Genomic DNA, 18,103 nt, shown 5'->3' with positions numbered 1-18,103 from the left:
TCGGTATAGTAATTTTAGGGCTGGAGGTAGGCAGGAAGTTCAGGAGTTCAAGGTTATCCTTGGCTACATAGGGAATTGGAAAACAGCCCAGGGTGCTTAAGATCTTCTCTTAAAAAATTAAGGGCTGGAGAGATGGCTTAGCGGTTAAGGCGCTTGCCTATGAATTCTAAGGACTCATGTTTGACTCTCCAGGTCCCATGTAAGCCAGATTCACAAGGTGATGCAAGTGCAAAAGGTCACCCATGTGTACAAGATGGCACACCTGTCTGGAGTTCAATTTTAATGGCTGGGGGCCCTGCCATGCCAGTTCTCTCTCTTTCATTCTCTCTCTGATGAAGAAAAATAATAAAAAGATTAAGCAAACATGTTTAAAGGTAAAGGATGGTACCAGTATATATTGTTTATATACTATATATGTCCATAGCTAATAAAACTAAATTAAAAAAACATATTTAAGAGCTGGACAGATGGCTTAGCAGTTAAAGGTCCTTACTTGCAAAGCCTGATGGCCTGGGTTTGATTTCCTCAGTATACATATAAAGCCAGATGCACAAAGTAGTACATGTGTCTGAAGTTCGTTTGCAGTGGCAGGAGGCCTTGCCCATTCTCTCTGCCTCTCAAATAATTAAATAAATAAAATATGGAAAAAAAGCCCATAATTAACTAAACTTTGCTTACTTAGTATTTATTATATATCTCTCATCTACTTGTCTATCTGTCTACTTATATCTATCTGCACATATGCATGTAGCCTATACCAGAGTCTTTGTAAGCCCTTTATAAATGCTTCATTTAATCCACACAAACATCCTGTCAGGGAATGATCACTGTCTTGCATGTGAGACACTATTTTAGGTTTTTTTTTTTTTTTTTTTTTGAGGTACGGTCTCATTCTAGCTCAGGCTGACCTGGAATTCACTCTGTAGTCTCTGGGTGGCCTCGAACTCATGGCAGTCCGCTTACCTCTGCCTCCTGAGTGCTGGGATTAAAGGCATGTGCCACCGTGCCTGGCCCTATTTTAGTATTTTATACCCTGAAAATACAAGGTCACTGGGTTATGGCCTTATTGTCAGGTTGGTTGTTTATAGCCAGTGAGGGAGAACAAGAGAACCCTGCCTCTCATAGTACTGTTTCTATGAGACAAGCATGAGGTTTATGGGATCCTAACTCAGGTAGTGGTAGTATGCAGAGAAGAGCACTCCACCTGTATTCTTTTGAGGACTGAATGGAGGTTAGAATGAACAAGCAGTGAGAGTTCAGACCAGGCAGTCGGAGGATTCCAATGCCTGCTTAAAGATGAGTTGCTCAGCAACACTTAGTGAGCATAAATAATCAGTATATTTCACACTTTTTTTTTTTTTTTGGTAGCACTGGGGATTGAACCTAGTACCTTGTAACATGCTAGGCAAGCACTCTGCCACTGAGCACCATCTCAGCTGATCTTTACGGACTTGGTGGCTTGGGAGATGGCTCAGTGGTTAATGGTGCTTGCTTGCAAAACCTGCTTTCACTTCCCTCTCCAGTACCCACATAAGGCTGGTACAAAGAAACACATGAATCTGGTGTTCACTTGTGAGGGCCTCCTGTCAATATAAATGAACTCCAGATACATGTACCACTTTTTGCATCTGGCTTACTGTGGATAGGGAATGGAACCTGTGCCTGCGAGCAAGTACCTTTAGCAACTGAGCCATCTCTTCAGTCCTATGTTGAATGATATATATTTTTTCTCCCTGAGGTAGGGATTTACTCTAGCCCAGACTGACCTGGAACTCACTATGTAGTCCCAGGTTGGCCTTGAACTCACATTCTCCTATCTCTGCCTACTGAATACTGGGATTAAAGGCATGTACTACAGCATATTTGGCTTTAATTTTTAGTAAAGTATTTTTTCCCCATTGTTTATTGCTGTACATTAGTTTTTTTCATTTTTTTGTCATGCAGAAATGACATTAGAGATGGATCTAATGGAGAGTAACTTCAAATGTTTACATAGTATTCATTGCATTTCTTTCATATTTAAAAAAATGTATAGTGCTCAAAGGGTTGATTTTCTTTCTGTTTAATGCTTTCATAACCCAGGACAACAGTTAGCAGCCATCACTGCCTGGGACTCTTCAGCCACCAACCTTACTGCTCATATTCCTCTAGTAACCCCATTTGGTGGGTAATAGGCTCTTCTTCCTCTTCTTCTGTAACTCTATTTAAGAAGTAGTTGATGAGTGTGCTTCATGTGCATGTTGCTTTTGCTTTCTATAAGTTGCTAATGAAATTTGATCACTTGCATTTTTATAAATGATAATCTTTAAAGTGTGCTAGGATCATAGAGCTTCTCATGAAGTTGGAATTTCAATTATAACTCAGTGGAAGAATGAGAAAAGATGAAGGTGTAAACTACAATTCAGTGGACGGGAGTGAGGAAAGACGAAGGTGTAAATGGGCCTGCGTTAGACTTGTGGAACTTGGTGTAGTGTTCTTAGTTTTCAGACCAAAAGTGACTAATGAACACATTAACAGCATTGGGGGAAATGAAGGGTATCTTGTATATTTCTGCCTCTTTCTGTTATCCAGAAGGCCAGCTTTCTTTCAAAATGAAGTTGAAGATGATTTTGTTACTATCAGATTTTTGTTTTCATTTTGTTTTTCAAGGTAGAGTCTTACTATAGCCAAAGCTAACCTGAAATTCACTATATAGTCTTAGGGTGGCCTCGAACTCATAGTGATCCTCCAACCTCTGCCTCCCAAGTGTGTGTGCCACCATGCTCGGCTTGGATGTTTTTACTTTATGTCTGTGCTTTCGATTATTTTGCACTAGCAGATTTTTTGTTTTGTTTTTGTTTTTCAAGGTGGAGTTTCACTCTAGCTCAGGCTGACCTAGAATTCACTATGTAGTCTCAGGGTGGCCTCGAACTCACAGTGATCCTCCTACCTCTGTCTCCCGAGTACTGGGATTAGAGGCATGTGCCAACGTGTACGACTTACAGTTGTATTAAATTTTATTGCTCTTTGAGGAAAAAGTGAATCAACACAGAAAACCAAAACAATTGTCACAAGAAATGTAAATTTTTCAGTGTCCATAATTTCTTAGAAGATTTATAGGCTAGGCTGGGCTGGCTCAATGTTGGATGCTTGTGCTTACCTAATGAGTGTGTCAAGGCCCTGGGTTCAACTTCCAACACCAAAAAAGATAAAATAAAATGATGGATTATTTAAGGAAAAAGTACTACTTGCTTAATTTTGGGCAGGGAAAAAAACAACAAAAATAATTGAATCTTATTAATTTAGAATTTTTCAATAAAAGAGGTCCTCACAGTAAATTTTACCCACATCTCTCCAAAGATTTTAGTAATTTTTAGGAAGAAGAAAATGTGTTTTCAGCCAGACGTGGTGGCACATGCCTCTAATCCCAGCACTCGGGTGGCAGAGGTAGGAGGATAGCTGTGAGTTTGAGGCCATCCTGAGACTACATAGTGAATTCGGGTCAGCCTGGATTAGAGAGTGAGACCCTACCTTGAAAAACAAAAACAAAACAAAAGAAAAAAAAAAAAGAAAAGAAAGAAAGAAAAAAAGGAAATGTATTTTTAAAAATTGACCCTTGGGGGCTGGGAAGATTACTCAGTGGTTAAAGGCACTTGCTTGCAGAGCCCACTGCATGGAGGTGCATGCCTTTTATCCAAGCACTTGGGAGGCAGAGAGGTAGGAGGATTGCCATGAGTTTAAGGCCATCCTGAGATTATACAGTGAATTTCAGGTCAGCCTGAACTAAAGTGAAACTCTACCTCAAAAAAAACAACCAAACAAAAACCCCCCAAAATAAATGAATTTATAAATAAACAGAGAAATCCTGACTCAAAGCAGGTGGAAAGGAGAGGATCATCAACCTAAAGTTGTCCACTGACCTCCATTCACATGTGTGTGACATATTCATACATATATACACATGTACATACAAAAAATTTGAATTAAAAAAGATAAAATACATTGTTTTATATGGTTATGAGGTTTTCACAGTAAAGTTATCAACACTTACTAGACTCATTTATTAGTGTGGGAGACCTGTGGCAGTTAAATAATTTTTTAGGAAATATAGTTAAGATGTCTTGAAAATATGAGAAACAAGGTAATGCTGTTTTTTTAATCACCCCAAAGTTTTAAATTGATTGAGGTTATCTGCTGTCCTGCAGATGTGATCAGTGGATGTGGCTCTATTGATTGTCAGCATTGAAGGGGATTCTGTGTTAGTCATTAGTAGAGCTATTGGGAAGATCTAGTATTTTGTTTGTTTTGGATTTTTCACATCCATATTTTCACTGTCTTTTTTAATGCATGCACAAATGTTCAACACTAAACAGATAGTGCCGTTTCATATCTAGTCTGCCATTTTGTTCATCATGACTTTGGTCTAACTTACTTGATTTTTATTTGTTAGCAACTCGGAGCAGAAGCCGAAGTAATATGCTAGTGGACCTACATATGGATCACGAAGGTTCGTCTCAGGAAACCATCCAGGAGGTCCAGCCAGAAGAGGTGTTGGTCATATCCTTAGGGACAGGTCCCCAGCTTACTCCAGGGATGATGTCAGAAAATGAGGTATGAATGTATTGCTACATTTAACCTGCAACAATCAGTGTTAAGCAATTGAAGCCCAGAAACGACATGCCTGTAATACTAACACATGGAAGGATAAAGTGAGAGGATTGTGAGTTTGAGGCCAGTCTGAGTTCCATAGCAAGTCTCTATTAAAAAAATAAATAAATAAATAAAATGTTTGACAAAAAGCTATGGTTAATTGCTATTTTTTTGTTTTTCAAGCTAGGGTCTCACTCTAGCTCAGGCTGATCTGAAATTCACTCTTTATTCTCTGGGTGGCCTTGAACTCATGGCAGTCCTCCTACCTCTGCCTCCCTAGTGCTGGGATTAGAGGTATGTGCCACCATGCCTGGCTTGGTTACTTGTTTTTATAAAACTGGCTGGAAAGAGGGCTTAGCAGTTAAGGCATATGCCTGTGAAACCTAAGAACCCTGGTTCGATCCTGCAGATCCCATGTAAGCCAAATGCACATGGTGGGGCATGCATCCAGAGTTGCAGTGGCTAGAGGCCCTGGTACATCCATTCTCACACTCTCTGACTCACTCTCCCTCTCTCTGTCTCTAATAAATAAATAAAAATAAAATCTTTGGCTGGAGGGATGGCTTAGTGGTTAAGGCATTTGCCTGCAAGGCCAGAGGACCCAGGTTCGATTCCCCAGGACTCAGGTTAGCCAGATGCACAAGGGGGCACATGCGTCTGGAGTTCGTTTGCAGTGGCTGGAGGCTCTGATACACCCATTCTCTCACTCTCCCTTTTTCTCTCTCAAATAATTAAATAAATGAAAATAAAATCTTTAAAAAGATAATTTAATAATTAATTAAATAATATATAATTAATAAAAATATTATGTAGTAATTTAATATTATTTAATAATTTAAGCAATATTTACTTATGAAAGAGAGAGAGGGTAGATGGGAGAGAGAGAGAGGAAGAGAGAGAGAGAGTGAGAGAGAATATATGGGCACACTAGGGCCTCTGGCCATTGCAAAGGAACTCCAGAAGCATGCACAACCTTATGCATGTGGCTTTACATGGGTACTAGGGAATTGAACCTGGGTCCTTTGGCTCTGCCAGTAAGTGCCTTATTAATCACTAAGTCATCTCTCCAATCCTCATTTTGTTTTTTTCAAGGTAGGGTCTCACTCTAGCTCAGACTGACGTGGAATCCACTATATACTCTCAGGGTGGCCTCGAACTCACAGCAATCCTCCTACCTCTGCCTCCTGAGTGCTGGGCTTAAAGGCATGGGCTACCATGCCCTGCCCATTTTTTGTATTTTATTTATTAATTAGAAAGAGAGAGAGAAGAGAGAATGGGCACACTAGGGCCTCTAGCCAACTCAAATGATCTCCAGACGCATATGCCACCTTGTGCATCTGCTTTAACTGTGTTGAAGAATTGAACCTGGGTCCTTTGGCTTTTCTGACAAGCCTGGTTACTTGCTTTTATAAATCAGTGCTAATGGCTTAGTCTAATCAGACTGCTACAACAAAGTCCTAGAATTTATTTATTTATTTACTTTGGTTTTTTGAGGTAGGGTCTCACTCTAGCCCAGGCTGATCTGGAATTCACTATGGAGTCTCAGGGTGGCCTTGAACTCACAGCAATCCTCCTACCTCTGCCTCCCTAGTACTGGTATTAAAGGCATGTACCACCATTCCTGGCTTAATTTTTTTATTTTATTTTATTTTTTATCTTTTCACAATTAAAAAAAAATTTTTTTTGTTTATTTTTATTTATTTATTTGACAGCGACAGAGTGAGAGAGGGAGGGAGGGAGGGAGGGAGGGAGAGAGAGAGAGAGAATGGGCACGCCAGGGCTTCCAGCCACTGCAAACGAACTCCAGACGCGTGCGCCCCCTTGTGCATCTGGCTAATGTGGGTCCTGGGGAATCGAGCCTCAAACCCAGGTCCTTAGGTTTCACAGGCAAGCGCTTAACTGCTAAGCCATCTCTCCAGCCCTCTTTTCACAATTTTTATTAACATTTTCCATGATTATAAAAAATATTCCGTGGTAATACCCTCCCCCCACCACTTTCCCCTTTGAAATTCCATTTTCATATTACCTCTCCATCTCAATCATTCTACTTACATATATACAATACCAACCTATTAAGTACCCTCCTCCCTTCCTTTCTTTGCCCTTAATATGTCCTTTTTAACTTATTGGCCTCTGCTAGTAAGTATTTTCTTTCTCACGCAGAAGCCCAATCATCTGTAGCTAGGATCCACATATAAGGGAGAACATGTGGCGCTTGGCTTTCTGGGCCTGGGTTGCCTCACTTAGTATAATCCTTTCCAGATCCATCCATTTTTCTGCAAATTTCATAACTTCATTTTTCTTTACCGCTGAGTAGAACTCCATTGTATAAATGTGCCACATCTTCATTATCCACTCATCAGTTGAGGGACATCTAGGCTGGTTCCATTTCCCAGCTATTATAAATTGAGCAGCAATAAACATGGTTGAGCAGCACGTACTTCTAAGGAAATGAGATGATTCCTTCAGATATATGCCTAGGAGTGCTATAGCTGGGTCATATGGTAGATCAATCTTTAGCTGTTTTAGGAACCTCCACACTGATTTCCACAATGGCTGGACCAGATTGCATTCCCACCAGCAGTGTAGAAGGGTTCCTCTTTCCTCTTTTTCCACATCCCTGCCAGCATTTATGATCATTTGTTTTCATGATGGTGGCCAATCTGACAGGAGTGAGATGGAATCTCAATGTAGTTTTAATCTGCATTTCCCTGATGACTAGTGACATAGAACATTTTGTAGATGCTTACAAGCCATTTGTATTTCTTCCTTTGAGAATGCTCTATTTAGCTCCATAGCCCATTTTTTGATTGGTTTGTTTGATTCCTTATTAGTTAACTTTTTGAGTTCTTTGTATATCCTAGATATTAATCCTCTATCAGATATATAGCTGGCGAAGATTTTTTCCCATTCTTTAGGTTGCCTCTTTGCTTTTTTCACTGTGTCCTTTGCAGTGCAAAATCTTTGCAATTTCATGAGGTCCCAGTGATTAATCTGTGGTTTAATTGCCTGAGCAATTGGGGTTGTATTCAGAAAGTCTTTGCCTAGACCAATATGTTGAAGGGTTTCCCCTACTTTTTCCTTTAGCAGTTTTCGAGTTTCAGGTCTGATGTTAAGGTCTTTAATCCATTTGGACTTAATTCTTGTGCATGGCGAGAGAGAAGAATCTATTTTCATCCTCCTACAGATACATATCCAGTTTTCCCAACACCATTTGCGAAGAGGCTGTCTATTCTCCAATGAGTGTTTTTGGCATTTTTATCGAATATCAGGTGGCTGTAGCTACCTGGGCTTACCTCTGGGTCCTCTATTCTGTTCCATTGATCTACATATCTGTTTTTGTGCCAGTACCATGCTGTTTTTGTTACTATGGCTCTGTAGTATAGGTTAAAATCAGGGATGGTGATACCACCAGCCTTATTTTTGTTGCTCAGTATTGTTTTAGATATTCGAGGTTTTTTTGTGATTCTAAGTGAATTTTTGGATTGTTTTTTTTCTGTTTCCATGAAGAATGTCTTTGGAATTTTGATTGGGATTGCATTAAATGTGTAGAATGCTTTTGTTAAGATTGCCATTTTCACAATATTGATTCTTCCAATCCAGGAACAAGGGATGTTTTTTCACTTTCTAGTGTCTTTTGCAATTTCTCGCTTGAGAGTTTTAAAGTTCTCATTGTAGAGATTCTTTACTTCCTTGGTTAGGTTTATTCCAAGGTACTTTATTTATTTATTTTTTTGATGCATTTGTAAATGGGAGTGATTCTCTGATTTCATCCTCTGTGTGTTTATTGTTAGCATATATGAAGGCTACTGATTTCTGTGTATTTATTTTGTATCCTGCTACATGGCTGTAGGTTTTGATCAGCTCTAACACTTTGCTAGTAGAGTCTTTAGGGTCCTTTATGTATAGAATCATGCCATCTGCAAATAATGATAACTTGATTTCTTCCTTTCCAATTTGTATCCCTTTTATGTGTCTCTTGCCTTATTGCTATGGTAAGACTTCCAGAAGTATATTAAATAAAGGTGGGGATAGTGGGCACCCTTGTCTTGTTCCTGATTTTAGTGGAAAAGCTTCCAGTTTTTCCCCATTTAGTAATATGTTGGTAATTTTTTTTTTTAAGATAAGGTCTCAGGTATCCAGGTTGTCCTGAACATGCTATGTAGCCAAGGATAACCTTGGAATTTTGATCCTCCTTCCTCTCCCTGGGGTTATAGGTATATACCACTGTGTCCAGCTTAGAGGTTTATAATAATAATACTAATATGAAGAAAACTAATGCCTTATAAACAACAAACTTATTTCTGTTTGTTTGCCTTTTTGTTTATTTGACAGAGAAACAGGCAGATGAAGAACGTGCTAGGGCCTTAAGCCATTGCAAATGAACTCCAGATGCATGTGTTACTTTGTGCATCTGGCTTATGTGGGTACTGGGGAGTTGAACCTGGGTCCTTAGGCTTTGCAGGCAAGCGCCTTAACTGCTAAGCCATCTCTCCAGCCCAACAAACTTATTATTTTTTTTTTAAGTCAGGGTTGTTTTTATTTAATACATTCTAATCAAATAGTAACAGCAGTAAATAAACACTTTGAAAAAAACAGGCAAGTATCCCCCTATATTTGGAAGAAAATTAAGTACAAGTATTCTACACGGTAGAAGGGAGAGAACTGCTGATGTCCACGGTGAGATAATTCAAGGACAACTTGAAAATTTCTAAAGCTATTGCCAAACACCAGTGGCAACAGGTTGGGACACGCTACTTCCAAGAATCAAGTGTCTATTATCTACATTGGTTTTATTATCAAGAATTGAATTGCATCTGTGTAGCATGACACTCTTGTCTTTAATTAGCCTTAAGGGAAAAGAGTCTCTTTTCCATTTGCACCAGTTTGAAATGTTTCTGAAGTAAGGCTCCCTTGAAGTGGATTACTACAGTACTCATTCACAGGAGAGTTTACACATGTAGTGAAAAGACAAATACAGGATTTCATGGTTACCTTTTTTTTTTTTTTTTGGATTAGGTTAATTGCATCAAGTAGGGATAAATACAAGCATGGTCTGTTTAACAAAACTCCTAAATACATCAAAACGCAAATATATAAAATGTCCTAAAACAGACTGATCTCCAGGCATATATAAAGGTGGAGTTGAGCCTGGGCCAGTCTGGTTCCTGCCGTTCTTCAGTACTGAGAGTGGAACCTTTCTCTTCTAGAGACCTTGGACCTTTGACCCAGTGCAAAGGAAATTCAGAAAGGCAAGGCATTCTGATAGCAAGGCTCCCTCCTCTTGACTTGGGATATTTTATTTTGTAATTTAAAAGGATTGCCTGGACTTGGTCAGGCATAGGAAAGGAAGCATCACTCAGCTGAAACTTATCTAGGGGAACTTTATAATACCTAGCTACCTCTTCACACCTTTAAGTTAGAGTGGGTCCAGCTGTTCTGAGAACGAATCCTGCGCAGTTATCCAGCCTGGGCAGTCACTCAGTTTTGGTTCTCTTTTACATAGCTGCATTCAGAGATATTCTATATGAGGCATTGTTTTAAAAAAAAAAACAGAGAGAGATACATTTATACCTGGAATTTATATTCTTCCAAGTAATCTTTTAGTCTTGTTGGTAAAGGCAGTCCCCAGATGGTACCGGTACATTTGTTAATGGTGAGTCGACAGAAATGCTGCAGAGAAGGTGCTGACGTATAGAGTGGTTTGGTCAGATAGAGGTGAACAGTCCCATTCCGGGGGGCTTCAGGGCCCGTCCGCTTATCCTTGCACATCTGAACATAGTAGTCAATCAGATGAACCACACTGTCAAACTGCTTCAGCTTGGACTTGACACATATGATAGAATCCAATCTGAACTTCCCATCCTGGTACTCAATGCGCAGATTAGTCAGTCCAGCTGACGTCTTAACAGATATTGTTAGTAGGTAGTCTGAGTGTGAACTATCTCTAATCAAGAAAGTTCCTTCGGGCGCCTCTTTTAATTTTTCTTTAGCTTCATTAACAGTCATACTTCCCCAGTACCATCCTGTCTGTCCGAGCTCGCGCAGGGCCTTGGCCAGGCGCGCCGCCTCCGGGGACGGCTCCTCCGCGGAACCGGCGGTCCCCCACTGGCTCCGCGTTCGCTCCGCGCCATTCCCGGAGGGCTCTAGGCACCGCAGGGTCATGGGAGAAGGGTCACTGTGTCAAGGACAGGTGGTCGCGGGGCTTGGTGGGCTGGGGTGGGGAAATCCAAGATCTCGCGTCTTTCTCAGAAATCAGTGGATACCACAAAACGAGTTCCTGCCGGGTGTCCGAAATGGTGGCGGAGGGGGAGGTGATGGGAAGCGGCCGGTTCTTTCTTTCCAAGTCCCAGAAGACCGATGGCAAAGTGTGGCACAGACGTGGTCACCCACGGATCGACTGCAGCGGGCGCCGGGGCTCCGGGCACCGCGGATCTTGAGGCTGCGCGGCCGGGATCTCGGCGCGCACGGCCCGGGGCCCGCGCAGCGTGGGTGACTGCGGGAGAGGAGGCTCATGCTTCAAGGGGAAGCCTCGGGGCCGCGAGTCGCGGCCCAAACTTATTTTTGATAGTTCTGGAGGCTGCCAAGGCTCAAGGCAAATTTGGTAACTTATTGAACTTTGGTTTCTGGTTCATAGATGGCACTTTCTCACTGAGGCTTTGTTTTCATGACCTAGTCATCCATCTACAAGCCCCATCTCCAAATATTGTCACCTTGAAGGTCAGGATTTCACCATTATGGATTAAAAATTTTTTTTTTGTTTTTAAATTTTTTAAATATGAATATATTTTTATTGACAACTTCTGTACTTACAGACTATAAACCACGTATTTCCTTCCCCTTTCTTCCCCTCTCCCACTTTCCCCTTCATAACTCTGCTCTCTGTCACATCTCTTCCCTCTCTCCATCAGTCTCTCTTTTAATTTGATGTCATCATCTTTATCTCCTATAATGAGGGTCTTGTATGGGTATTGCTAGGCACTGTGAGGTCTTGGATATTGAGGCTAAATTATGTCCAGACAGTTATATGTAAGGAGTGGTACCCTTCCTTTGGCTCTTACATTCTTTCTGCCACCTCTTCCACAATGGACCCTGAGCCTTGTAGGGTGTGAGATGTTTCAGTGCTGGACACTCCTCTGTCCCATCTTCTCAGCATTTGTTGCCTTTTGGGTCATCCTAGTGGTCATTGCCATCTGAAAAGAGAAGCTTCTTTGACCAGAAGTGAGAGTAGCATTAGTATATGAATATGAACATTAAGTGTAGTGATTTCAGGGAAATTTGGTGAGAATAATATATGCATTTATCCAGACAAGAGCAGGCTTTATACCCTTAAGGCTCATGACCTCCTCTGCCATAGGCTTTTGATTAGGTTTTCAGTACCAGGCATGTATTCTCTCCCATAGAACGGGCCTTCTGTCCAGTTAGAGAGTAGTTGGTTTCCCCCAGAGCAGACGTGCCACTATTGTACTCATTCAGATATTTGGCCTGTCTGGCCAAACTTGAGGTTTCCAGTGTCCACTGTTTTTACTGCTGATGACTTCTGTCTCCCATAGGGCTGCATGGAGTGCAGCTTTTTATATCTTTCAGTTGGCTGGTCTACAGGGGGAAGGTTTTCTGCTCGGCACCAGCTTGATTTCTCAGTGACTTTGCCACTCAGGCATGTGAAGTCTTCAGCAATAGGGCTTTACCATCTCTTTCTCATGGAAAACCAAAGGCTGTGGCAATAGCCTATAATGTTTTGGAGGCAACAGGGACCTCCCTGGCCAACAACTCACTGGAAGGTATCTCATCCCTGGCACTGAAAATTTTCTAGTAACAATCTATGGCTTCTGGATGTGCCATTATTTAAGAAAGTAGATTTTCATATGTCTTATTCAGAATACCTTGAATTTTGATTGACCCTCCCCCCTCACTTTTCTTTTATACAATCTCTTCCCCTGACCTCTCTTAGGCCTTTCCCCTCCCTGTAATCTATTCTTCTACTTACATACATACAATACCATCCCCTTAAGACCTTCCCTCTCCTCCCTCCCCTTTAGCCTTTTTCTAGCTTATGGGCCTCTGCTACTGATTTTTGGTTCCAGATCACACACAAGTCTATACATTTGTAGCTAGGATCCACATATAAGAGAGAACATGCAACATTTGGCTTTCTGGGCCCCCTTGGGCATCTGGATAACGTGGGTCCTGAGGAATAGAACCTGGGTCCTTTGGCTTTGCAGGCAAATGTCTTAACTGCTAAGCCATCCCTCCAGCCACCATTATTAATTTTTGGAGAACTCATATATACAGATGAGGGCTGGGGAGATGGCTCAGTGGTTAAAGGCACTTGCTGGCAAAGCCTGCTGCAGGTCCAAGGTTCAAAAAAATCCTAAGTACCCATGTAAAACCAGATGCACAATGTGGTGCATGCATCTGGAGCTCATTTGCAGTGGCAATATACCCTGGCATGCCTGTTCTCTTTTTTTTTCTCTCTCTCAGAAATAAATGAATAACTAAATAATTAAATATATTTTAAAATATTCAGGAGCTGAAGAGGTGGCTAAGCAGTTAACATACTTGCCAGCAAAACCAAAGGACCTAGGTTCAATTGCCCAGTACCCATATAAAGCCAGATGTACAAGGTGGTAATGCATCTGGAGTTCATTTGCAGTGGTGGCTAGAGGCCCTGGTGTGCTCATTCTCTCTCTCATATCGATAAAGTATTTTAAAAATTAAAAGAAGCTGGGTGTGGTGGCACACACCTTTAATCCCAGCATTTGGGAGGCAGAGGTAGGAGGATCGCCGTGAGTTTGAGGCTGCCCTGAGACTACATAGTGAGTTCCAGATCAGCATGGACTAGAGTGAAACCCTAGTTGAAAAACAAACAGAACAAAACAAAACAAAAAAAGTTAAAAGAGTATATTTATTTATTTATTCAATATTTTTAATTAACAACTTCCATGATTATAAAAAAATATCCCATGGTAATACCCTCCTTCCCTAAAAGAGTATATTTAGACCATAACACTATCTTCTTTCAGTGGGCCTGCCTTGTTACCCCATCAGATGCTAAGTTCTCTGGGAGCAGTTGTGGAGGGCCCTTTACATTAGTCCAACCTTGGCACTGACATTGGTGATCATGCTCACAACAAATGTAATTTTTGTTGTAGTAGTAGTAGAGTAATAGCAGCAGCAGCAGCCAGGAAAGTGTGGTGTGGAAATTGATAGCACTTTTCCATTGATTTATAGGGAATGTTTTCTGTGTTTATTCTCATTCTGGTGGTATACTAGTGGTTTTCCTGCTTTACAGAGTCCCGGATTCCTGAGGTATACTTTTATTTTTTGGCTTGTTAGAAAAAAATATATGTGATAAACTAAGAAAGCAATTTTTTTTTTTTGTTTTTTGTTTTTTCAAGGGAGGGTTTTACCCTAGTCCAGGCTGACCTGGAATTCACTATGGAGTCTCAGGGTGGGTTTGAACTCAGCGATCCTCCTACCTCTGCCTTCCGAGTGCTGGGATTAAAGGCATGTGCCTCCACGTGTAGCTATAGAAAGTAATTAAAAAAAAAAGAGAAATAGAAAAAAAAAAGAAATGGGCATGGTAGTACATGTTTTTAATCCCAACACTCAAAAAACTGAGGTAGGAGGATCCCTGTGCATTTGAGGGTACTCTGAACTGCAAAGGGAGTTCCAGGTTGGTCTGGACTAGAATGAGTGACCCTATCTCAGGGAAAAAAAAAAAAAAAAAAAAAGAGGTTGAGGGGGGTGCTAGAAAGATGGCCTAGTGGTTTAATACATTTGCTTGCTTGAAAAACCTGATGGCTCAGGTTTGATTCCTTGGTACCCATATAAAGCTAGATACAGAAAGTGGCACATGCATCTGGAGGTTGTTTGCAGTGGCAAGAGGCCCTGGAGTGCCCATGCTCTCATTCTCTTTCTTTCTTTCTTTCTTTCTTTCTTTCTTTCTTTCTTTCTTTCTTTCTTTCTTTCTTTCTTTCTTTCTTTCTTTCCTTCCTTCCTTCCTTCCTTCCTTCCTTCCTTCCTTCCTTCCTTCCTTCCTTCCTTCCTTCTTTCTTTCTTTCTTTCTTTCTTTCTTTCTTTCTTTTTTGGTTTTTCAAGGTCTCACTCTGGTCCAGGCTGACCTGGAATTAACTCTGTAGTCTCAGGGTAGCCTTGAACTCATGGCGATCCTCCTACCTCTGCCTCCCAAGTGCTAGGATTAAAGGCGTGCGCCACCACGCCCGGCTTTTCTTTCTCTTTCAAATAAAGAAAACATTAAAAAACTTTGTATAAAAAAGAAAAAAAGGGGCTGGAAGGATGATTTAGTGGTTAAGGCACTTACCTAGAAAGCCAAAGGACCTAGGTTCAATTCTCCAGGACCCACGTAAGCCAGGTGTACAAGGTGGCACATTCATCTGTAGTTCATTTGTGGTGGCTAGAGGCCCTGGTGTGCCCATTCTATATATATCTGCCTGCCTCTCTCAAATAAAAAAAAAAAAATCTGTTCTCTTATTTAAGATTTTCATCTTTTTAAAAATTTATTTATTTATTTATTTGAGAGAGGGAGAGGGAGAGAGAGAGAGAATTGGTGTGCTAGGGCCTCCAGCCACTGAAAACGAAGTCCAGACACATGTGCCCCCTTGTGCATCTGGCTTACATGGGTCCTGGGGAATTGAACTGCTGTCCTTTGGCTTTGCAGGCAAGTGCCTTAACCACTAAACCATCTCTCTAGCCCTGTTCTCTTATTTATTAAAAAAAAAAAAAAGGAAAAAAGAGTAAGACATAGGGCTGGGAATTTGGAAGCAGGGCATGAGAGTATACACCTATAGATTCCAGTGCTTGGGAGGCTAAGGCACATGGATTTTGGGTTTGAAGCCAGCTTGGATTACAAAAAGTTCTAGGCCAGCCTGGGCTCTGAGATCCTGTTTAAGAAAAGGGAAGGGAGCAGGGAGGAAGAGGGAGAAAGTTGTTAGAGATATGAGAATCAGTTTTAAGATACTTCATTTTTTTTGTTTTGTTTTTCGAGGTAGGGTCTCTCTCTGGTCCGGGCTGACCTGGAATTAACTATGTATTCTCAGGTGGCCTCAAACTCATGGCAATCCTCTTACCTCTGCCTCCCAAGTGCTGGGATTAAAGGCATGCACCACCATGCCCGGCAAGATACTTCTTCACGAATTTGCGTGTCATCCTTGCGCAGGGGCCATGCTAATCTTCTCTGTATCGTTCCAATTTTAGTATATGTGCTGCCGAAGCGAGCACAAGATATTTCTTAATAAAAGAATAAAGGACATGGAATAGAGGTGAACATAAAGAAGTCTAGACTGTGATGAGGAGCCTTTTCTTACAGTGGTGATCTGAACAAGAAGCAGTATCTTCTCTGTGGTAGCAATGACTTGTTTCCTGGGAAATCTCATCACTGGCCTGGGAAGAAGCCACAGGTTATAAGGCCAGGTGTAATGGCTTATGTTATCTCAGTTCTTGAAAGGCAGCCTGGGCTACAATGTGAGACAAAGAAAAAGTAAAAGGGTCTTTTATATAGCTTAGTTGGTAGATTGCTGGCCTAGCATGCATGAATGAGGTCCTGGGTTCATTTTCCAGCACCATGAAAACCAGGTGTGGTAGTACACATCTATAATCCCAAGAATATCATGGTTTTTAAATATTTTATTTATTTATTTGAGAGAGAGAGAGAGAGAGAGAGAGAGAGAGAGAGGGAGGGAGGAAGAGAGAGGGAGAGGGAGGGAGAGGGAGGGGGAGGGAGAGGGAGGGAGAGAATGGGGCCCACCAGGGCCTCCAGCCACTGCAAACGAACTCCAGATACATGCACCTCCTTGTGCATCTGGCTTACATGGGTCCTGGGGAATTGAACCAGGGTCCTTTGGCTTTGCAGGCAAATGCCTTAACCACTAAGCCATTTTCTCCAGCCCTTGTTTGTTTTATTTTTATAATAAATACATATTTAAATTTATTTATTTATTTATTTGAGAGAGAGATACAGAAATAGGCAGGTAGAGAGAGAAAGAGAGAGAGAATGGGTGCGCCAGGGCCTCCAGACACTGCAAATGAACTCCAGATGCATATACCCCCTGTGCATCTGGCTTATGTGGGTCTTGGGGAGTCAAACCTGGGTCCTTTGGCTTTGCAGGCAAGCAACTTAACCGCTGAGTCATCTCTCCAGCACCCATGTTTGTTTTCTTATTGTTAGTCTTTCATTTGTGATAAACTAAAATTGAAAATTTATATTTCAGGTCCTAAACATGCAACTTTCGGATGGAGGACAAGGAGATGTCCCTGTTGATGAAAACAAACTCCACGGTAAACCTGATAAAACCTTGCGCTTTTCCCTGTGCAGTGATAATCTGGAAGGCATATCTGAAGGTGAAGGGTTACTTCATTCAGGGAGTTGTGTTTTCAAGAAATATTTTGCTTTGTGTTCTTTAAAGGAGCCTTATAAATTATAATTAAACTCTCAGGCCTCTCACTAAGGAGACTAAAGAAATTTTCCTCTAATGAATTTTAACAGTTGGCTATAAAAATTGTTTCCTGTGTAAAATTATGAGAGGCTTTTGGTCATAGAAAATGTATATGATATATGTCTGTATTCAGAGTTAATCAAAATTCAGCAAGTGTTATTTCTCAGTACTAATATATATACAGCTTATTATAGAGCTCCTTTAGAAGGATATAATGCATGGACAAGTGGGAAATGCACTTCTAGTATTTCAGGATGTTGTTTTATGTTCTGTGTTCCATTATCCACACAGTGATGCATTTCTTTATGAAGGAAGATGCAATGCAGTAAAACAGGAAAGTGTGGATTGGGGATGTAGCTCAACTGCTAGGCTGCTTGCCTGGCATGTGCAATACCCTGGGTTTAATCACACAAAAAATGAGAAAATCATAAGCCAAGATTGTGAAGTGAGAGTGTGGAATGTGGCATTCCACAAATTAGAACTTTAAAAAATTGTTTTATTTATTTGAGAGAAAGGGGGGCCAGACAAATATATAGAGAGAATAGGCAAGCCATGGCCTCCAGCCATGGCAAATGAACTCCAGACACTTGTGCCACCTTGTACATCTGGCTTACGTGGGTATTGGGGAATGAAATCTGGATCCTTAGGCTTCTCAGGCAAACACCTTAACTGCTAAGCCATCTCTCTAGCCCCCTAGAATTTTTTGAGGATCACTGTGAGTTTGAGGTCAGCCTGAACATCAGGTCTGCCTAGACTAAAGTGAGGTCCTGCCTCTAAAAACCAAAACCAAAACCAAAAAATTAAAAACAAAATTTAAAGTTTATTAACATTTAAAAGTATATTACAGGGGTTGGGAAGATGGTTCAACAGTTACAGGGTCTTGCTTACAAAGCCTGCTAGCCTGGGTTCAATTCCCCAGACACCCATGGAAAGATGGATGCAAAAAAGTAGTAGTAGTAATAATAATAATATAGTAATAATATCTGACATTCATTTGTAGTGATTAGCATGCTCATACA

At 41.0% G+C, this 18,103-nt stretch overlaps 2 protein-coding genes and 1 non-coding gene across 9 annotated transcripts in view; 1 reads left to right on the top strand and 2 right to left on the bottom strand.

Moving 5' to 3' along the window:
• Gapvd1 (GTPase activating protein and VPS9 domains 1) overlaps positions 1–18,103 on the top strand; it is a 131,251-nt gene that overhangs the window by 46,632 nt on the left and 66,516 nt on the right. For 2 of the 7 annotated variants that reach the window (XM_045132907.1, XM_045132887.1), the window contains exons 7-9: positions 2,083–2,163; positions 4,430–4,590; positions 16,860–16,989. In XM_045132907.1, coding sequence (XP_044988842.1) covers positions 2,083–2,163; positions 4,430–4,590; positions 16,860–16,989 — 372 coding nt within the window. The remainder of the gene's footprint in view (positions 1–2,082; positions 2,164–4,429; positions 4,591–16,859; positions 16,990–18,103) is intronic. The other 5 variants (XM_045132920.1, XM_045132911.1, XM_045132916.1 and 2 more) reach the window with 3 other exon arrangements.
• Positions 9,937–11,034, bottom strand: LOC101593523 (suppressor of cytokine signaling 2). The gene has a single exon (XM_045132928.1). The coding sequence runs from the start codon at positions 10,792–10,794 to the stop codon at positions 10,198–10,200; it is 597 nt and encodes a 198-aa protein (XP_044988863.1). The 5' UTR covers positions 10,795–11,034; the 3' UTR covers positions 9,937–10,197.
• Positions 15,769–15,870, bottom strand: LOC123458173. The gene has a single exon (XR_006635471.1). It is a non-coding gene; the product is annotated as a U6 spliceosomal RNA (small nuclear RNA).

The sequence above is a fragment of the Jaculus jaculus genome, chromosome 1 (assembly GCF_020740685.1).
Source record: "Jaculus jaculus isolate mJacJac1 chromosome 1, mJacJac1.mat.Y.cur, whole genome shotgun sequence".
Lineage (NCBI taxonomy): Eukaryota > Metazoa > Chordata > Mammalia > Rodentia > Dipodidae > Jaculus > Jaculus jaculus.
Note: the sequence above shows the minus strand (reverse complement) of the source record. Positions and strands in the feature narration are given on the sequence as shown.

Bases quoted from the DNA above. Each gene is read 5' to 3' on its own strand.
- LOC101593523 (XM_045132928.1), bottom strand. From the start codon at position 10,794: ATGACCCTGCGGTGCCTAGAGCCCTCCGGGAATGGCGCGGAGCGAACG.